Source organism: Tauraco erythrolophus, chromosome 2 (assembly GCF_009769465.1).
Source record: "Tauraco erythrolophus isolate bTauEry1 chromosome 2, bTauEry1.pri, whole genome shotgun sequence".
In the NCBI taxonomy this organism is placed as follows: Eukaryota; Metazoa; Chordata; class Aves; order Musophagiformes; family Musophagidae; genus Tauraco; species Tauraco erythrolophus.
Genome location: NC_141466.1, coordinates 12,433,759 through 12,456,964, shown reverse-complemented (window position 1 = coordinate 12,456,964; position 23,206 = coordinate 12,433,759). Strand labels below are relative to the sequence as shown.

Here is a 23,206-nt window from a genome sequence, read left to right as displayed (position 1 = left end):
TTAAGGGATATAAATTAACACTGTACATGAAATTTTGAATTCTGTCTGAGGTGCAAACCTTGTCTTGATCTGCTAATTATAGCTTTCTGAAGCATAAAGCTGTCTCCATAAAGTGTCCTTGAAAAGTCACTCAGAAAAATTTACCGTCTTAACAACAGACAACACAGAAAACAATTTAAAAAGAAAGAAAACAAAGAACTTCTGAATGGAAACTAAGGCTTATGGAGGGAAACTAGTTTGGCACAGGGATAGTTTATATAGAGTGGCAGGGGGTGGAGGAATGAAATTGGAGTGATATAGCTTGGCAAGCACCTGTTCCTCCACGATTCTGAACAAGAGGTGTTTGGTTTTAGATGACAAGTTTAAAAAGACTGCTGACATTCTTTAATATTTCTTAAAACATTATCATCCTCCCTCGCACGGCAGTTACTGTCTCAAAACCAGAAGAGAACTTGCACATAAGGTGCTTTCAGTTCTCCAATGGAACTTCTATAAATAGCTTATATGTATACGATGTAATGTGATGTAGTGGATTTGGTCAGTGCTGCCTAAAACTCATGTTTACTTCACACATGTATTTCCTGTATTTCTTAATTGCTTACTTTTTTTTTTTTTCATAATACAATATTTTCCCTAAAAGAATAGTGTAATTTTTGTGAAGTTGTGACTGGGCGAAGAGGAAAGACGTTGAATTAGTGGCACCATTGAGGGCAAGTCAAGGGAATTGAGGGCAAGACTGCAAGGGAATTTAATAGCTATCATGTTTTTTCTGATCACCATTTGACCACAGTATACTGGCAGCCCTCGGTGCACATGTGACTCAGAACCACCACAGCGTTAGTGTCTGGACATACTGCTGAACAGTCAGAAGGTCATAAAGGACAGGACAAGGAGCAAGGCTATTGTGGCAGTGGTGGTTTAAGGATGGTGGTTTAGATGACCTGCCCATCACTACAGCTGGTCATATTTAACATCTACATACCAATCCTTTTGCTCTAGGCTGGAGAAGTCATGCTGAAGTGCCTGGGTTTCACTGGGGCAGCAGTGCGTCACAAAGAAACCTGGGCTATGACTGTCAATGCAGCAATGGACTCAAGGATGTATCAATTCATCTTGTGTGCTTGCTAAGGCAGCAGGTTAAGCCTGCTTTAGAAAACTCCAAGATAAGGATGTTCTGGTTACCTTTTTTCAAATCTATGCGGTAAAACCAAGTAGATCTTATGGATTAGGAGACTACTGAAATGCTTGGCTGAGGGCTTACCAAAGGTTCATTGACCCCAAAGTACAATTACATTATGACATTATTTCAACACAGATTATTAAAAAGTTGACATTTTTACTTTATGCAAAAAATATACCAGGAAAAAAAACCAGCATAAACCTTCCCTTTTTTTTGGAGTCCTATATCTGTTGATCACAGGAAGAAATCAGAACTGAAAACTGGTTTCATGATGCGTCATTCGAAACCATTAATCCTTTTTTTCACTGTGACATATTTTCTTAATCACTGAAAGGGAAGAAAAAAAATTGAAATGCATTCTTTTCACAAGAAGAGCAAGACAACAGGCTTTCTTCTGTTCCCTTTTCAGAGGCTAGGTTGATTTTGTTGCTTCATTTTCAGGAAAAGCAGAGACAATAACGTCCACAGTATGAGAGCTACAATTATCCTCATTCTTGCAGTTCTGCAAGTTGATAGAGCGATCTGTATCCAGAGAAATAAACTATAAAAACTATTCAGGAAATGTTTTTCTAAAGGAGCTATTTCAAATCCAGAAACTTCAGTTTGTAAAGAAAAGCACCACAAAATTGTCTAATTGTTATGCCACAGATTTCTTTTTATCTCAGCTCTTTCATCAGTTTGTGAGTTTGCTTTTTTTTTTGTTTTGTAACAGTACCATTTTCAATCTCTTCTTGTCTTTTCTCCTTGGAGAGTAATACTCATCCAGTTTGACCTTTTGCCAAAGCGCTTTGTAGTCTATAAACCCTTTTCTCTCTCTCCTACCTTCTCCAGAGTGATAGCTCTCTGGTAAATGTAGTGCTTCCTTCCCAGCCTACCAGGACTAATCCAGTCAGGGATGCCCCTCTCCTTACTAAGACATGTGGAAGGTGCTGCAGGCATTTAAACTGGAATGTGCTTCACCCTATTGACAGTTTCTTGGTTTGGCGTGCGGGAATGATCATCGATTTATCTCATTCAATGTTCTGCCTCTGGCAATGGCTTATAACATACAATGCCAGAAAGGAGATCATACACATGGCACCTGCACAATTGGGTAATTCTGAGTGAAGTAGGATGAATTGATTCTTTCAACTTGAATGTGAATATTTTTTTCAATTATTTTCTTAACTGTTGTATCTATGACTGCAGCATTCCTGAGAGCCCTTTGGCTGGAGTTCCTTTGTCTGAAATAGAAAAAGTGAAGAGCTGGCCCTATATGGTGACATAGGGTATTTTGGAGAAAGCCAGGTAGGAGATATAGGATGAGGTACAAACAGAGCCCGCCCTCCATGCAAGGCACAGGGAGTGGACTGTCTTTGTCAGAGTCCTTCGCAGTCACAGCATTGGTATGAAAAGCACTTTCAACTAATTAGTTTGGAAGGATAACCAGTGCCTAGTACCATGTTGAAATTCATCACAGATATGAGAGATTAAAGAAAGGAAATGTCCAGATCCTTCTTTCTTTGGGATGTGTTTAAAGATACAAGAATTTATCTGTAATAAAATATCTGACCAGAACAAAAATGCTGTTAGCATGTCTGTATTTGAAGACATTTAATCATTTCATACAGCTGCACTCAGAAGGATGTCCAAAACCAGGATAATAACTCGTAAGCATTGCACACAGTAGTCACATATGGATTTTTCTGATTGCAAGTTGAAGGTTGTTTTATGTTTACATACAAGTCAGATTTTGATTTTGGCTTTTTTTTCTGTTATTTAATCTTGTCATTTGGGACCTTTAGTAGAAAACACGGCATCATGTTTTCAAATGTCATAGGCAGAGGTGTTTTTTTTAGCTGAAGTTGTTTTTTTGGAGGGCGCAGAGAGATGGGCTTAGGACTTTACTAATTAAAAGTGATTTGTTTTCATGATCTGGATGAAGTGTTTTTGCCAGATGCCTAAGATACCTCTGAGATTCAGGCAGAATTTTGTCGCATCATCCAGGAAATCCTTATCAAAACACAGCTTGGATCTCTGGCGGCACTGGGTGTATGGTTTGATAAGTGAGTCCTATTTTCTTGTCTGCACACCAGTCCTTTGTAGCAGAGGGCATTTATTAAGGAAACAGATGGGGAAACATCAGTTATCTTTTGTGCCTTCTGTTTTCTATAAAGGCCAGCAAGACAAGGCAAGCTCAACCAAAATAATTGAAGGCTTCGTAGAATAAGTCAGGTAAGTCAGGAGAGAATAGATTCACTACAGCTCCAGTAGCAGTATAGTTCCTGATAAAACAAAATGGTTTTCATGTAGGTTAGTAAAACATCTCAGATTTTGAAAACCTAGAGACCTTGTTTTTCAAAGAAATTTTGATCAATGAAATTACATTATACTGACACAGGCTGTTGTGCTAAGCATAGATGTAACTGGTACAAACCAATTCTGAACAAAGGTTATTTAAAAATTGAGGGCCTCAGAGGTGGTGAAGCACCATCTGCAGTTTTTATGGACCTCCATAGAAATGGTCAATAATTATAGAAATCCTAAGATAGTTATCTTTAATCATAATCATTAAGAGCAATATTTTTTGTCCAATAAATAGCTTCTGTAGTATTAACTCAGGTCTAATGTGTTTCTGTTTTCTTTTAGTTTTGTGGTGGGTCAACCTTGGCCGGCTGGCAGGCGCTCACCCTGCTGTTCTCAGATGTATTCCTCAACAGGACAGGGGCAGAAAACAGGATGAAAAAGCTAGTCAGGCAAGATAAAGGCAGGGAGATCACTCGCCAATTACTGTTGCTGACACAACAGACTCAACTTGAGGAAAAATTAACTTATTGCCAATTAAAATGGATTTGGATGGTGAGAAACAAAAACTAAACACGTCCCCCCAGCCCTCTTTTTCCCAGGCTTCAACTTCACTTCTTCATTCCCAACTCCTCTCCCTCCTCGAGGAGCACAGAAGGATGGGGAATCGGGGCTTGGGGTCAGTCCACGACAGCTCCTCTTCACCGCTCCTTCCTCCTCACACTCTTCCCCTGCTCCAGCCTGGCCTCTCCAGGGAGTGCAGGGGAATCTCTGTCCAGGCATCCGGAGCTCCTCCTCCTCCTGGTCTCCCCCTGGGGTTCGCAGGGCTGTTTCTCACACGTTTTCCCCTCACTCATTGCTCCCAGGCAGGGTTTGCCTTCCTTATAGCTGCGTTCCCAGATGGCAGCGCATTCCCAGAGGCGCTGCCATCATCGTGGCTGCGAGGCTCAGCGGTACCCTGCGGTGGGTCGGCTGGAGACGGCTGGGACCAGCTGTGTCCAGCACTGGGCAGCCCTGACTCTCCTCACAGGAGCTGCCCTGCAGCCCCCTCAGCCAGTGCCTGGGCACCCGCACCCAGCACGGGTTTACGAGTAAAGTGGGAGTTAATTAACAACACTGGAGTGGAAACAATATGGCGTAGAGACGATTTCTTTCATCCGAGCTTTGTTTGTGTCTAGGCTTCACGTTTCTGATAGCTATGAGGTTTATACTTTTGTTCACTAATTATGAATTTCTTAATTTATAGTGTTGAATTAAATAATTACCAAAATCTGAGGTGATTTCTTATAAAAATCCTCCTGAGAAGGATGTCAGGGAAAGTGAATAGTACGGGTTAATATGACTTCTCTCTGTTTTTTGAGGCAGTCTCTGCTAGATACATGCATGGAATTACAATAGTTTAATTGGATTTAGTAATCAAACGCTGCCCTAGCAGGTATTGTGCAATCACAGAACACTGTGTTAGGGAACAGCCCATAAGACAGGCTCTGGAAGGAGAACATGGGGTTCCTCAGCTCATGGGGTTCCTCAGTTCATGGGGTTCCGCAGCTCATGGGGTTCCTCAGCTCATGGGTTCCGCAGCTCATGAGGTTGCTCAGCTCGTGGGGTTCCTCAGCTGTACCTCTTGCCGCCAGGGAAGGACAGAGCGCGGAGTGCCGCGGCATGGAGAAATGGCACGAGTTAAGAAACACAATGAGAATGAACAATATCACATTAACATACACGGTAACACCATAACTCTTTTTCTTTTTAATAATTTCTTAATGCTATCTCAAATGTTTGTGCAAAAAATTTAATGATTTTTTTCTACAGTGTGTGTGTATATTAGTTCGTATTATTTTGACTATGCTGTGATATCTGATGATGTTATCCCTCAGAAAATATTACTGGGTTGCCTGCTACAGTAGTCACAATATCTAGATACAAGTAGAATTATTTTTCATGTTGCCTACATTAATGACCCAAATGGTTAAAAACACTGAGATAAGAAGCTCAGACTTATAGTCCATATTAGACATGTTTATAAGTAACCTTTTTTGCAAATACTGTGTCAACCTAGTTCAGCTTACATCCATGTTTACTGGCTTTAAATAACATGAAAAGAAGGTTGATTCCCTACGTTATTACTTTTTGTGTCCAGATCTCTGCCTTTTTTATCATTGCTGTTTGCTGTTGGTATCACTATTCCTTTCCAAGGCAAAGAAATTGTCGTATCTTAGCTACAATAACGCAATTTATCTATAGACTTCTGATAGCAACTGGCTGCGTACTGCTTGTGTTCTCTGTTATCTCTAGTCATTCCCCTTTGTGGATTCACAAGAAGAAGAAAGTGCTGGAATCACAGTTTGGAAGTCTCTTAAAAATAATCTTTTTTATTTTTTCTTCTTCTAAGGAGATATGTCTTGGCACAATGTAATTATCGAAAGTCAAGGAGCTTAGAACTCATCGCTACTTGCATCTCAAGGGAACTGCGCGAAGTCCTAACTATATGATACAGGAAGGAAACTTCCTTATCCAGCCTGTTTGCCACCATCATTGGCATAAAAATAAATGGCTTATTCATGTACTGCAGCCCACAGCAAATAGATTGCTAGTTTAGGTATGGAAAACTTCTAGGTGGAGATTAGGTGTATAGGAAGACTTAGAAGGCTAGTTAGCAACAAAGTCTTGCTTGCCTTGCCCACCACCCATAGCAGTTACCCCCACTATTTTCAAACAAGAACTCAAATTTCTTATGCTTAGCGTAATCTATTCATCAGCACCCGAAATTGCTACACTGTACGCTCACGCCAGCTTCACCTTCCATTTTCTAACTTAATAAGGTGTAGCCTTACTAGCCACCATTCAGTGGCTGGCAGATGGCTGATGAAGCACTAAGTGGAGTTTTCCATCTGCTGTTCCATTCTTCCTATCCAGGCTTCGTAGGGCATGTATTTTCTCCTCAAACATTACACTTTAAGCTTGCAAAAGAATTTTTTTGTCTTGTGCTCCAGCTTGCATGATGTTGCACTAATCTGCCATATCTGAGTGATATTTTTTCATTTGAAAATACATTTAGTGATTTATTTTTATTGCAGTGACAGTTTTGAGTGGGGGTGTACCTTGTAGCAGTTATCATATGTGTCACCTCTTGGTGCTGTGCCAGCTAGTCTTCATCCCAATAAAGATCTAATTAAAATAAGGAAGTGTTCGTATTTTGGATGTCTTTAAAGCATAAGAAACACCATCAGCTTATTGCTAATGTACCTTACAGTCTCAGTTTTTCATGGCGTATATTATTAGAGCCAGGTAATAATAGAGGTAACAGATGTTTATTCGAAACAGCTAGATGGATCTCTTCTTTTGCTTCTTGAAAATGAAAGGAAAGTGCCACCTAACAGTTGTCTTCAGTGCAGGCAAAGCCTGTGTCCTGGTTAGGACTTTGAGCAGGACTGAGGATGTCAGCTATTCTCCAAGTTTGAGTACTCAGCTGTTGTTTCGGTGAGTAGTAGTTCTCTATCCTTCTCATATTTGGGTAGTTCTCTATCCTTCTCGTTCTTCTGGTCTTATTTTTAAAATCAAGATAGTGGTGCTTCATGTCCTTTTGGAAGAATCTTTGAACAAAAGTCAGAGTAACAGACTTTGAATTTATTAATTTAAGCTTGCTAGTGACCATAGAGGAACAGAACAATTGAAGAGGAATAGCTCAGTAGGATCAGCACATCAATACCTGTCCCAGGATAGACAAAAGTTACCTGTCCCAAAGGACGGATAAATCCAAACTGGGCCCAAGGTTTCCTGTAGTCTCATTTTATCCACAAATACTTGACTTGTGCCTCAGTTTTGCCCTCCTCTTTTGCCCCCCTGTATCTTGACATGTTAGTAAGTGGAGCCTTTTACAATATTTTTCAAAATTTTTTACTACTGTTGTTTAACATCAACATTATATAATGTGCAATGAGATTAAAATGGAAACAAATTGATAAGGAGTTGTAAATAAAGGAAGTGATTTCATTTTATACCCTCCTAATTCTTGGTCTTTCCTATTGCCACTAGAGAGCAGATTTTTACAGAACCTAAGTAGATATTACTGTCCTGCAGCATTACTGAATTTTAAAGGTGGGATGTCCCTGAAATGATCGTGTTTAAAAGTCATTTTATAAATAAGTTTAGACGATATAATTTTAGATCATATTGGTTTTGTTCCTGACCCAATTTAAATCTTAGCACTTTCAAAAGTCTGAAGGCATAATATTCTGTGACTGAAGTATACATATCCCTGTATGCTGTCAGTGGGCATAATTTTAATATGATTTGTGATTTTGCAATAGTTTCCTTGTAATTTAAATTGAAAAAAACCTGTAAGCTGCTTCAAATGGAAGACAAAAAGCCATAATAGATGAGAAGATCACCTAAACACAGAAATTTGCCTCAAGTGGCAGCCAGTAACAGTTGCCTCGTGAACAGTGCAGGACCGTGTTCAGCATGGCCGTTCCTTCAACTTACCATCTCAGATTTCAGCAACTGGTAATTATGTGACTTCTTAAAGCAAAGGCTGTGGCCGGGCCATTGTTTTTAACTGTTCTCAATGGACTAATTTGCTATAAAATTATCTAATTTTTTTCTGTCTAAAACACAAAGGCTGTGACAATATTTTTACCGGTTTCGTTATTTACCCTGTGAAAAAATGCTTCCTTTTTTTTTGCTTGTTTTCAGTTTTTCTCACATCATTGCAGCTGACTGCTTCTATTGCTAGTACTAAGAGAAATAATAACACTTGTTCCCTACTTATAGACTTTATATCATCTTTGATTTTAAAGACTTTTTCATATACCCCAACAGCTCTCTCTTTACTGACTTCAAGAGTCCTAATTGTCTTAGCCTGTCCTCAGTAGAAATCCGCCACCGTTCTGAGCATCCTCATTACATTTCTTTGTACTTTTGTGGTTTTACTGTGTCTACTACTGTGAGTGTGGTGGTCTCTGCGATAGTGCAGTTCCCTGATATTTTTTGCTATCCGGAATAATTTTATAATTTCCTGAGTAGTAGTAGCTAATTTAGAACCATTCATTGTGTATATGAAATATTCTTTCCCAGGGAAGTACATCATTTTGCTTTTATCACCAATTAATTTCATCTGCTGTTTTGATGCCTAGTCGCTCAATGTTGTGATATCCTTTGCAACAATTTGCTGTCAATTTTAATATTGTCTACCTTGCAAATTTGGATAGTCGGAAAACTTCAGCACTTCCATACATAACCTCTTGCAGCATACTTTCTTCGAGTGTTCAGTATTGCCAAAGCTTTGTGGGACATACTGGGATATACTGAGAAGGTTTGGTCACTGATTCTTAACATCCTTCAGCAAAAGTAGTGTTGATTCTCACACAACAAATTATATTCGTCAAAATGTTTTCCCAATCTAACCTAATTGCAGTCTGCAATACAGGAAGAGAAGAAACTGATTGAATAGCATTTGACCAGATTTATACTCCGTCACACTGACTGTTGATAGAACAGTAGCTGGTGACACCTCTGGTTCCCGATCTCCTTTTACAAGGGTAGAAGAGAAAGTCCAGTGTATAATAATGCTGAAAACTAGTATTTATCTTTCAAGACTTTTCACTGTACAGATTAAACTGATACACAGGATAAAATATTCAGAAACATTTAAATAAGATAAGAACTTAATAATTGGAGAAAGTCAATGAAATCTACATTTCCAAGTGACTTTGTCTTGAAATCAGGATTTAAATACTGCCTATGTATGTTACTCTGAAATTAAAAGATTTTGTCCAAATTCCGTGAGGAATCTGTGGCAGTCCCTGGAACGGCATACAGCCTGACAGTTTATGCATGGCGTATCAGCTGTGTGAATTAATTTAGTAATAATTATAACTCTTTTACATGAAATAGATGGATCAGATTCGGTTTGCCTCACTTGGGTACCTGCACTTAATCAGACCAGGTGTCCCTCTGGAGGTCTTTAGAGACACATTTTTTCATTAGTATATCAGAAATTTGGTGGAGGTTCAACACCTAAAACACAGACAGAAGGCAGGGTCCTAAATTAGATAGACTGGAACTCACCTCTGCTTTCTAAATAGAAGTTATGACTGTGATGGGCCAGTGTCTTCGTTCCTTGGAAAATAGGGTCATTACATGGGGAAGGTTTATTTGCTCACCTGTTAAGGTTTTACATCCACGTATGTGGTGAAACCTAATTCCTGGCAGGAGATGAAGGAAGAAACTTGATTGCAGTTTAGCAACATTCACCACAGCAGGGAAGGCTGTTTCATATAGAGGAGGGCAGCCATGCAGGAAGCAGTTGTTCTTACCCGAGCTTCTCACAAAGCGAGAACATGAGCATCACTTCAAAAATATCATAGATACTGGCAACCATTGGCAACTCTGGGCAGAAAGCAGCTGGCACTTTGGTTAGCTGCCTACAACACAAAGCTATCTTCACCCTGAAGTTTTGGTTTTTGGCATTATTTTCTTTTATAGTGGGAAATTAATATATAAATTAAGGGAAAATTTGGTGACTCCTGTTTTTCCTTTATATTTTCCCAGATGTGTACAAGCTTTATCTATTCCTTTCTTCTCTCCAATGTAGAACCTGTCAATAGCAGGGCATTTTGAATGGGCATTGATCCTGTCTTTCCTTGGCTGCAGTAACAGAGCAGCAGGAGTGAAAGAGGTTGACTCTGCTTTGGTTATTTTTTTTTTGGTTTTTGCTTAGAAAGAAGGCAGTTCTCATTAGCATAAGTTCCTTTTCCACCCAACTGTACTATTTGCCAGGGAGGTCAGTTGCCTGCATCTTCATTGTAGATGGAGTTCTAATCAGTATGTCATCGGGCTAGAGAGAAACCACAGGGTAAACCATTACCCCAGTCAAACCAGTGCCATACAACACAAAGCAGGAACCAGCAGATGCAGCATTCATTGCATAAAGGCATGCACACACAATATTATCAGATTACATTTTCCTGAGTTAAAAATACTCTCTCTAGAGAGGTCACCTATAGCAGTAAGAAACGCGCAGACATTTGGTGTTATGTAAATGTTATTTTTTCCTATTGTTTCATTAATAATAAGAGTCTGCTTTGAAAAAGATATCATAGTTACCCTCAAATAATTGTATTAAAAGCTACTGTCTAGCAAAGGTTAGAAAGTCAGTAGACATGCATCATTTAAAACACTGAGTAATATGATTATTGGAAAAAAGCTCAATTGTTTGATTTTTTACAATCTTGTGTAAGATAGCATACGTTATGAAATTAAATTGAACACTGTTGGCCTTCTTCTCCTAGTCTAATCCACACTAAATTGGTCAAAAACAATTATAAACACCTCTTTTTTGACAGGTCATGATTGGATAGATGATTTCTTTTGTATAATTCGAGGAGGTCATTTACTAACAAGCCAGAGCATTTTAAAGGTTACATTTAAGCAGCTAACCTAAAATTGTCAGCTTTTTTTTTGTTTTTTTTTTTGTTAGGCACAGTATAAGAGTCTGGCTCAGGCAATTTAATTTGCCTTTCATAGTCTATCACAAGGCTCATGATTATTTCTTACAACAAAATATTCAGTGCAACAAATTAGTAGATTCTGCTATGTTGGTTGGGCTGCATTCCAATTCCTGCCTTAGTGATGCTGGCTGCCTTCAGCACTGCCAGCACAATAATTATTGCTGAGTTTTCTAGACCTCATCAAACCAGCAAGGTGATCACCCCTTGGAACAGCTGGGGATATGAGGTATAGAAAAGTGGAAAGCAATCGCTACGACTCTGTTCTATCATGCCAGCAAATGCCACTTGAATGATGGCAGCTGTTGGCAGGGGTAGGGCACTGCTGGACGAGAGTTTGCAGCAGTTCTAGATTGCTGCTTTTGCTGCTTCCAAGAATTGGTGTGGGCACTGAATTAAAGAAAGCAAATTGGGGAAAACGAAGATCTGAAGGCAAATGTAGAAGGGGAGGTGCTGATTTGTGACACTGAAGCAATTTTTGGTTTACTGTATGTGACTGGCTCTTTTATGAAGCAAAAAACTTCCACAAACACCATAATATCAGTTATGCAGGTTTATTAAGCAGCCTTCTCCAGCCTTCATCACATAATTAAGGTTCCAGCTGATGCCAGCAAACTGATGATGTTCTTGTTCCAGTGCAGAGAAGAATACTACTACTATTCATCAGTATTATACCATATGAAGTACAGAAGCAAAGTTAAAAAAATAAAAAATCTGACTTTAGATATTTAGCCATATTGTCGTCACTAAAATACCTGCTGAGAGACTGCTACTGTGCTTGAGTACATATTTTGGATAAACAAACGGGTTTAATCCAGGACACTCAGCACTAACCTTTACGCAAAATAAACAAACACCCTGTAAAAATCAGAGTTTGGCCTCAAATTAGTTAATGTAAATTATCTCTGTGTAAATCAGAGAAACATTATTGACTGCAGTAAACATTTATGCAAACAAGAAGGCCCATTATATCCCTCGTTAGTCTCTCTATTTCCTTTCCTGTTTCTCCTTTTTGTTTAATGTTTCAGTTTTGATCCAACTGTATTTTATTTTCTGGACAATCTACTTGCACAGAAACGGGATATTTTGACACCATTCTCATCACTGGAATACAGTGGCACCTATTACCACTGTGGGACATAGCGAGCATTCGTCATGTGTGTTTCATCTTTTGTCAGAGCTTTGCATCTACCCTCTTCCTCGTCCCTCACATTTTTAACTTTTGAATCTTAACAGACTGGGAATAGGCCTTCGTGATTCACTATCTCTTAAGCCGGATCTTTATTATAGTACTCCCATTTTTCACTGTTTGTTACCTTGTAGGTTGATACGTCTTGGCTGCAAAGAGATAATATTTCAGACAAAATGTACTTAAGGAGATATTTGTATGCATACATGAATTAACATACTAAAAAGAGGTCAGCATACAGTGTTCGTACATTAGTCATTACAGACGAGCTTTTTATTCATTACATTTGTCATCAGGGCTAGGGAAAAGTAATGGCTAGTCTGCCTTTTAATTTTATTATAACTTTGATGTTGAAAGAGGCAAGAGAATGTACTGCTTGCTTGTATCACAGAATCACAGAATCCCAGAGTGTTAGGGGTTGGAAGGGACCTCAAAGGATCATCTAGTCCAATCCCCCTGCCTGAGCAGGACCACCTAGATCAGATCACACAAGAACGTGTCCAGGCAGGTTTTGAACATCTCCATAGAAGGAGACTCCACAACCTCTCTGTTACAGAGGTTGTGCTTTCCCGGGACAGGTGATGGCTTTTGTATTTCTTTAAAACAGAAAGAGTCGGGTCCCGCTCACTTAAACATATTATTTCGTAAAACCAGAAAAAAAAAAAATAGTGTTTTCCTTGAAGTGTTTAATGGGATCTTTTTGAGGGCAACGTCTGACTGACTCACTCTAGCTGTCCACAGGGCCTGGAATGGGGACCCCTACCGCAATTGCTCATTGACCTTGGGTTTTCGTGCAATTTCTGTGACAGCATAGAGTGTTTCATATGCTGCCTTTCTTATAGTCATATTCCAAAGCAGATTGAATACAAACAGTGAAATATTGAAAATTGCTGCAAATTGGCTGGCTCGAGTCAATGATTCTGGAATTGAATCAACAATCTTGAACTAGCCTATAAGAATACTTCATTTTGTTTACAAAAAAAAAGCTTCACCCTTAGGATAGATATTTCTGTTTGTGGAACTGGGTTGTAGACAACAGTTGGTGTTCCCCAGCTGTGGTTGAATTTAAAGGTGCTGCACATGGATCGCTGGGCATCTGGAAGATGAGATCTAAGACCTTGTGCTTGTCCCTGGGACTCTGATGCAGAGAGTAGATGACATGTCTGACTCTTAAGGTGGCCATGTTGCAGACAAGATGCATTGCTGTCTTTATCACTACCTGGAGCTCCCTAAGGACCAATGGCTTTATACATGGATAACAGATAAAGTTTAACAGCTACAAACGTTTCTGACTATAACTGATGTCAATTAGCTTTCTTCTATAAAGTGATCTGCAAAGTTTAAATGTCAGTTTTCAGGTTATGCCAAGGCATGAAAATGGAGTAAGTGCTTCACATATTCTATATAAGAATAATGGGTATTCCAGAAGGACTATCTTAAGAGAGATATTTCTGTTAGGTCAGAGAAAGTCAGCATCCTGCTTATCCAGGTTTAGTTGTGGAATGAGTGACTACAAAGCAAGGAGCCCTCTGCACCTTATAGTTCTGACATGGATTAGTTGTCATTCTCTCTCTTGCTTTGTGGACACTCTTATGTGCCTAAATACAAGTAAAACGACCACAGTGACTTTAGGATGGCTATTTTCACTTGGTATGGTCCTCCAAATGCCCTGTTCTTATTATCACAAGGCTCAGTCCTGATGAGATTGTGAGTCTTCTCTGGCAATACCACTCACAATTATTTGGCTAATGAGGTTTCTTACAGGTGTGCCTTTCCTGCTGAGGAGTAGAAATTAATTTATTGTTATTAGAAGGTAGGGGTTTTTTCAGATATTAGGCCACATTCTATTTTTGACTAAAGAAGCACACACAGGAGATAGTTTCACTACCTTAAGTTAAGATATACTAGCATTATCACATCTCTGCTGAGTTTACAGATGTAGTATGCTGTGATTTGAATCACTGTGTAGAAACTAGTTGTATCTTTGTGAATGAAAATGAGACCTGTTTTATTGTCAAATATTTCCAGAAAGACAGAAAATATTAGATAAGACTAATCTTTCTGAATGCTGAATGCTTGATTTTGCCTTCAGGCTTTACTGCAGGCAAATTCAGATTGTGCAATTATAAAATATTATTAAAGCTTAATTCAAAAGTATTTTTATGTTCAGAACTGGCTCAAGGCTTCTCAGTAGTGTCAGCAAAATTGAACTTTGCCACCTTAAAGATGAGGTGTGAGGGCCTTGATGCTCTTGCTAGAAGGATGCAAAGGAGGGAGACAGAGAGAAGAATAGGGCTAGGGCAGGCAGGTGGAAGGGAAGCTCTGAGAGATCAGTCTTGATCTTCCATGCCAGTCAATGGCAAAATGGAAGAAGATGGAGTTGAGCGTCTTGGCAGTGTTTGAACTTATTCCCACCAAAGATCACCAACACATCTATCATGACCCCTCCTTTGGCCACAGTCACAGCTAGCCTGTCTCTGTAGAGATTTCATATACGCAAAATAGACATCAAACCCAAAACAATGCTCATGACCTACCTGACTTTGTACCAAGTAGTCATCTGAAGCTAACAATGTAGAGCACTGCCTCCAGTAAATGCTAGGTTCCCAGTATGTTTAAGAGGTTTTGTTAATCCTTGATCCTGTCTTAGCCTTGCACCAGTAAACTGGCACAGATTTTGTAGCAGGGTCCTGTAGCTGGGGCAGGTCCGATGTTGCTGTACTTCTTCCAGGCCTGAGCTGCCCCTAAAAAAGGTGTCAGCCGTGTCTACCCTGCAATCTGTCGTTTCAGAAGCACTGTGGGAAGAGACAGTGCTCCCATCTCTGCCCCTGTGATACAGGCCTGCACTCTGTAAATCTCACCTTCCAAAAGTAAAAATCACATCTAAGTGATTTTAAGTATATTAAACTCTTCTTATATGCTATATCTTCTGTTACCAATGCTTTGTTAATAAAGATTTTATTTATTTATTTATTTATTGTGGGTGTGTGCAGCTCATCTGATGCCAAATGTTCCTAAAAAACGCATGGGCAGGTTTTAGCAAATGCTTATTTCACTCTTAGCTGGGACCTGACAGCTGAGTATTTTGTGTTATAATATTATCTTGGTTTTAAGGTAAAAATGAACCTCATAACTTGACCCAATTTATCAGTTTGAGTTGGAACCCCTTTTGGACACATTTAGTCCTTATCTTCCTGGTTTTGGTGGAGTGTAAACATGTCTTATTAAAATAATGCAAAAATTGTTATGACAAGTGTTCGTGAACAGGAAATAAAATACTTTACAGGGATCTTAGCACCCCTAAGTTATTATTACTTAAGTTCATCCTGTAGCGGAAATACTAACTTCATGATATTTAGCCTCATGGGTAGAACAGTTTACGTGAGACTGATTTTTCAAATTTTCTTTCAGGCATGCAAGAGGATGTGGTTCTGATACATATCTAAGTCTTCTTACTGTTGACCAGACAGAAATAAGAAACTGTAGTCTTAAATCATGACATGTGCACAAATACACGCAAAAAATTTACTGTAACCTGGTGTAAAGATTTGAAATCTAAATCGTTGCATGAATTTAAGACCCCAACCCATTTAAGGTAGTCATTGGGATCAAGTGTGCAGTTGTACATAAAACTTTGCTCTGAAGACAAATGAACTGAAATACTCTTCTGGTTTCAAGAGTATTGAAATCTACTATACATGACAAATTTGGAATTTTTCTTGTTCTTTTAAGTTATCAGCAAAAATTAATTTGTTCTTGTGCAGTAAAAAAATCTATAGACATCTGAGACACAATTATCTCTACATCTCTTCGTAACTATGTAGAATGTTGCCATGAATTCAAGTATTTGCTCCAGGTTTCAAAAGTTTGTGTGTCTTAAGTGCAACACTGATTTAATTAGTTTTTTATCAAAATTTGTCATTTTTTATCAAGGCCAGGTTAGATGAGGCTTTGGGCAACCTGGTGTAGTGGAGGATTTCTCTGCCCATGGCAGGGGGGTTGGAACTAGATGATCTTTAAGGTCCCTTCCAACCCTAACCATTCTATGATTCTATGATTCTATAATTCTAGCAATATGATTCCGATAAGATTCTTTGAAAAATATTTTTAGGAACAAGTATTAAAGATACTAAAACATTCAGTGTAAAATTAGGGACGTCCCCCTTTTTTTCCTATCATTTCTCTCTTTCATGGATATTGATGTTTTATAACTTTGTGGAGAAAGTATTTTGCAAGAATAGAACTTGTTGATCAAGCATTTTGCCAGCAATTTCCTCTATTTTTCTGCCTGCTCACACAGGAGGTGATGCTTTCAGGAAATACTGGGAAGATAGGGGTTTGATTTTGTTATTATTTGAGTCACTGCATCTCCATGTATGTATGGTGGAGTCTAAATGTTTATAAATCGTTTCTATAATACCCTGAAGGTATGTTCAGTGCATAGTAAATCTTTTTTTTTTTTCAGTAATAATAACTGAAGTGTTATTCAGATAACAGTTCTGCTAACAGTTCTGCTTCTCATTGCTATGTAACAGGAAACCTACTGTAGAAAGCTGGTATTTACCAGTTTTTTATTATTACTATGTTCAGTTAGAGAAGGCAACAGCTGAGACTTAAAATACGCTCCGTACCCATGGAGAGCCCTGTTGTCCTCAGCAGGTCACAGCAGAAATCCACTTGCACGCCATACGATGAAGGGATGCGGACCTACACAGGATTTTTAAGAACTATGATTACCTTCTTATCAAGCGTGGTGAAGGCCTATTCATTCTCTCAGCAGCATCAAACAGATTAAGGACGGGGGCTTAGTATTACATACGTGATTCCTCTAAGGAACCAATGGACAAGGGGAAACTAATTCCTTCTTGATTTTAGCTTGAATTACCTGTGCTTGTGATGGTTTTTATTAGATGTGCTGAGAACGCCATTGTGTCCACAGCTCTTCACAGAACTTCATTTTAGTTTTGCCTTTCTTCTTACAATAAAAATTCAATAATTTTTTTTTTCTTTCCCTGCTGTCTGGCAGTAAAGGACTTGACTCACATGCACAAGCACGCTTGCAGATGTGTGGATTTGACTTTCAATATATTATTCTGTTTTTCTACTGAGTAGCTGTGGGGAATTCGCTGGCCCCTCTATCTCAGGACAGATAGCATCTGAAATTTTGATGAAAAAACAAGTGAACCTCATCCTGCCTCAAAATCATGGAAGTGCTGGGGGCAGGTTAGCTGGGGATGTTGTACATGGTGCAGGTTGGCTTTAGCATTAGAATTCTTTCATAAGCCCCAGGCCCAAAATACTTGTATTTATTGGGCTCTGTTTAACTTTTTATGCCATAGAACCAAGAACTGAAAGTCATTAAAAAACTATATGTCTAGCTTGAAAACACAAGCAAATTATTAGAAGCTGTGGGCATCTGATGCAACATAGTTGAGCTGAGGCGACTTAGTGAGTTACTACTATAGCTCATTCTTAGCCTGCACCAGTCATGATACAAACCACAGTTGCTTAGTTCTCCTTCACTGCAATCTAAGCTAATGCTCTCTTCTTCCTTTGGAGTGAATTGAGAGCCTCTAGCCATGACTCAGCTGGTGAGACCATCAGTTGAGCGTGACCCTGTCCCAGGCGCCAGCATGCCGGGCTGGTGGGGGCCATGCTTACCGTGTGTCTGTGTGCACTTTAATTTATAGCAATGCAAAGTTTTGATTCTGTATCATTGTGAAGTAGTCCTGGTTGAGTTTCTTCTCAAGGAGCTTTCTGAGGAGAGGCACTTTGTCATTTTCCATTTTGTAGTTTGTGTTATAAATCATCTTTTGACGGGTTTTTCCTTTGTGGTTCCTTTCTGAAATTTTAGTCCAATCATATACTTTAAGAATCATCTCAAAATGGTTTTCTTTATCCTCTGGAAATTCAATTCTTAGATCCCTCAAGGTCAGTAACACTGTTAACCTATTAACAATCAGCCTCTGACAAGAATTTGGAAATAGTTTGAGCTGTTCCAACTTGACAGTGTACAGCCTGATTTTATTTTGCATTTAGTTTTAAAATGTTGGCAGAAGTCTGGAAAAAAATCATGCATTAGTAAAAATGGTTCACTCTTCTGTAATTTTATCAGGGATTACATAAAATAATCTGTCTATGATATTTTATTTATTTGGAAGCCTAAGAAGATGATGTGGTGAATGTTTATTTTCTAACATTAGGAACTGACTCTCTCTAACCCTACAGTTTGGGTTCACTACATTGTTAAAATGGAGTTGTATTAAAACATATTTTTCTTTTCTTACTATACTGTACTTTTTCATCCAAATCATCCATTTTTCCTCTCTCCTGTTCTCATTTTAAACTCTTGTTTCCAGAAGAAGAAAGAAAATGGACAATTCTTTGTCTATTTTTTTTTTTTCTCTGTAATGTCCTTGAAACATCATTAAACATTTGAAGCTGGTGGATATGATACTGAGAAGAAGTGCAGTTGTTTAACCAAAAATTTTAAATTTTTAAAGTAAAGGAGAAGAAAAATCTTTCAAAATCGGGTCTATATTTTCTCGTGCTATGTAAGGAAATCCCTTATGATTCTGGCATCTGTGGAAGAGGAGGAAGCTACATAATACTGTTTTTAATAGATTTTGTCAGTACTTTGTCCTACTTTTCATTTTTCCACTTTTAGAAACACAGACCCAATGAGATTTTTTTTTGTTAGTAACCATATGTAGTAAGTCCATATTGTTTTTCTTTTTGTTTATGAATTGTTGTTTTTATTTTCTCTCCACTTCATCTCTTCAGGAAGTGGGAATGAAGATCTAGTTCTGTCCTATATTTTTCATTTGCTACATCTGCAATGCACTTTGCTGCGGTAGTCCGATCTTCTAAGGAACAGCAGCTGCATTTCTGCAGCATTTTATCTTTGCACAACCTACCAGAATGCTGCCATTTCACGTATCCAGCAGTCGCCACACACAGCTGATTCCTTGGAGTGACAGGAGAAAATGTAATAGCAAGTCTGCCTACGGCAAACGTGAGGTAGATACAGGGACAAAGGTGGTGCAGACTCATCTTCTTGTTCTGCACAGCCGATGTTTATCCACTGCTTTGTGTGCCATGTGTTCCGGTAGGTTCCCCCACCTGAAGTTTCAACACGACCACAAATTCTGAGGGAGTAGTTGCTTGGTGCTGCAGAAATTGCTGGTCATCGAAAAAGAAAAAAGCAGTACATTGGTGTGTGAAAAGTGAAGATTTGCTCAGAATAGGCTTTTATCCAGCAGAGCACCTTGAACAAGTTTTGGTGGAACTACTGCATCTTTCACTCCCCAAAAAATCAAAACGAAATCAAAACAAAACGTACTTGATGCATGATAGTGCATTTTACTTTTAACGTAAGGTTGCAGCAGGAATATTAGGTTTTCTGCTTTTTTATAATTAACTACGGTGCTGCAATTTGCCTCTGTAATTGACATACTTAACTGTATGATTTCCTGCTGCTTGAAGGATTTGCTTCATCCCTTGTATTTTTTTGCTTGTTGAATCCCTACTGTTGCTATTCTAGAAGTTTGTATGGTCTAGACTTCTTTTGCTGTTGCTTTACTATTGTCATTTACTCTTTCCTCGGCAGATTAAAATAAGAGCTTTGTGCTGAGTGAACATTTTTCCTTTATTACCTGTTTAATAACACTTAAGATGTAGCAGGTCTTTTGCTCATACCCTTAGTAGACTTCACACAAACCCACATAACACAGCTTTGTGCCACATGTTGGTCTTTTTTATATAAATGACTACGTCAGTAGTCAAGGAATTATTTCTTAATGATAAACTTAGAAGCACAGGGACTCTGAGATTTCATGAAGTTCCTAATACAGCTTGGACTTCCTTTTATTTCTTCATCACATTGTCGCCATTAGAATATTATGTCTTGGGATTCTAGGAACTCTTCCATGATGTTACTTTGCTAGGGAGAGTCGTAGGATAGCACAAATCAGTTCATTAGGATCTTGGATGATGCAGGACCATAATCTCTTTCTGTCAATAAATCTGTAAAATAAAATGCTAGGCAAAATAGCAAGACTAGCTATAAGCTGGATGCACTGTGTGGAATGAGTCTTTGCTGCAGAGAGGAATTCAGTGGTTGATATGAAACTCTGAACTTTCAAATTTGAAATGATACGACTGACAAACTTTCCCAGTGTTATTTTGAGAATCCCTATCTTAAAGTTCAACATATGCCGGTAAGTATTATATAATAAACACTCTTTACATCTGCAATACTAGGTTTAAGTGTAGACTGTCTTTTTAGTGGCAAGTTTTCTTATTTAATTTCAAAAAGAAATTGTTGGTGTGGCAGTGGACTGCAGCATGAAAATAGAAAAACTCTCCCATAGCTATATCATGCAAGAACAGTGGTGAACAGTAGTTATTTATTCATTTAGTACTTGATTTCAAAAGGTGTTATTTTTTAAATGAATGGAGTGTGTGGCAGATATACCTAATTCAGTTTATCTACAGTGTAGTATAAACTGAGTAGTCACCTGTCATTTAATGAAACTTTATACAGAAACAGCCTGCTTTTTCTTTTTTTCTTTTGTGTGTGTGGTGATGGTGGTGGTGTCATTATTATTTTTATTTTATTTTTACCATTTGCATTTTCACGAAACTCATCTATTCACCATTCTAGTTAGTGAAATCGTTGGAATGGTGTCAAAGAAACTCCTCACCCTTTCTGTCTAAATTCACTTCGCCATTATATTGCCCTCTAATAATCACATCAATATTATTTGTATCGAAACGGTACATTCTGCCTTAGGTTGGGGTGCAGTGCTGTATTTTCATACAACGTCTGAACAGCAATTAGGGAACATGTACCATTTGAATTCTGAAATTATTTACTGATACTGTTAGAAATGCAGTTTTTCTGCTTTCTGATCTATCTGCTTGGAATGGTATCACTTGAAAACAGTTGTCAACAACCCAAGATTGTCCCTTAATTCACTTTTTAAAATTAAGTATCTAGAGAATTGGGTAACAGCTTATACTTCAGCTGACGTTTGCGACAGTAGGAGGAGGTAAACTGGAGTCATTATCAGTAGAACCAGGTCAAAAAGTTGCACATATTTTGTGACATGTAAAATCCCATTGACAGTCTAGCTGGGGATAGAGGGAAGAAAAAAAATCTGAACGTAGAGAAATAATGAAAGTAAAGAGACAGGACTAGGCTGAAGGGTGGTGTTTGTGAATGAAAGCAAAGCAGCTGAGAAGATGTTATAAGCCTGACACTTATTTTCAGCACCGATACCTTAGAATATTATACCATTTGTTGGTATATATAACAAAATGATTTATATTTCTCCTCCTGCAAACATACCATCCTAGTGAACAGTTTAGTATCTCAGTAGAATTGCCCACATGAATATTTTAGCAAACTGAATATAATTCAGTAAACTGTCAGTGAGAAATGCAGCTTTCATTAAAACAAGAAGGTGAAACATTGCAAACTCATTTAATTTTACTGCTGACTGATGTCTTTTTTTAACTCGGGGCAATTATCTTGGGTGTGGGAAGGGGAAATGCCCTCATAGATGTTTTCTGGTCTATTCTAATCTGTTTATGTTTTTGCTTTTTAATCATAGGTTTCTGTGCTCGAGAGGCAGATATTTGACTTCCTTGGTTATCAGTGGGCACCCATCCTGGCAAATTTTATACACATTATTATAGTCATACTTGGCTTATTTGGAACCATCCAGTATAGACCTCGTTACATAACAGGAGTGAGTATTTAATTTTATTTACTTATTTTGATATGCATGTAAAAAAAAAAAAGGCATTCCAAACTTTATTGATGATAAACCAAATGGAAATCTTATCTGGGTTTAACTTTCTTCTGTAATATTTTACATTTACTTATTATGCTTTTGAGATACCTGTAATAATTAAGTGGTAATCACCTACAAAAGTCGAAAGTCAATACAATCACTAACTACATTACGATGTGAACTTGCAAGAAGTGAAGTCAGTTTAAACAATTACAGCCCTCAGAATTACAGGGATTTAGAGCTGGAATAAATGCTAACCATAACTTTCCTAGATACACTGGACCACCCCAACAGATCCATGATTTATCATAGCTACTCATTATTGTTATTAATCATCATTGCTGAAGTGCCTGTCTGTGATGTATATCCCTCCTAGAAATTATAGTCCGAGTTGAAAATAAAGTATGAAAATATAGTAAGAAATGCAGATTTGATGGTTACAGAGTGAGGGCTCCAGAATAAAAGTAAGGATTTGAGCTGTTATATTTTTAATACAATTCTTTTCCTTATTCAGCTACCCCTCATACATAGACTCAGTATTTCTGTACTCTCTTATACAATACAGTCTTAATGAGATCCTCATTTCCTACTCTGGGTTTGTTTTTTTCCTTATTTGTCAGTCTATAAAGACTGTAAAACAAATTTGAAAGCCATCGTTCAGAACACCTTTTGTTAGAAATAGATTTGCATAACAATGTATCTATCAAAATTGACTGCTAATTCACTTAAAACTTGTATACTTTTAAGAGACAAACAGCAGTTGAAAAGATTCACCCATACACAACCATATTTTCGTGCCAAAAGAAAATAACCCCACTGAATCTGTACCAGCTTCTGTAAAGTCCTGTTTCCTCATATACCAGTAGTCGCTCAGGAGATAGAAGGGTTTTGCTTCTGCCACTATGCTACCAACCATGTTGCAGTAGTGTGATCCTAACAGTAGTACGTTAACATTTGTGTCTCTGTTTCTATCTCCGTGGTTTCCTATGTGCAGAAAATGTGTGTCCACATGTGTAATGACTTTATGCCTGCACATAATTTAATGTATTCTAAAACATATATTATCAACATTGAAAAATATATTGCAAGCCTTAAATAGTCAGAGTGTTTCCTTCCAGTCACAACTCTGAGAGTCACAATGTGAACTGGAGTTTTCTTCTTCTATTTCTTTTGTTTTCTTTCTTCTGTTTCTTTTCTTTTTCTTCCATCTTTTGTACTTTGACCAGCACAAAAGACTTAAAAATAA

At 38.1% G+C, this 23,206-nt stretch overlaps 1 protein-coding gene across 1 annotated transcript in view; it reads left to right on the top strand.

Moving 5' to 3' along the window:
- Positions 1–23,206, top strand: part of NKAIN2 (sodium/potassium transporting ATPase interacting 2) — a 577,016-nt gene that overhangs the window by 231,071 nt on the left and 322,739 nt on the right. The window contains exon 2 of the mRNA XM_086632102.1: positions 21,778–21,915. Coding sequence (XP_086488228.1) covers positions 21,778–21,915 — 138 coding nt within the window. The remainder of the gene's footprint in view (positions 1–21,777; positions 21,916–23,206) is intronic.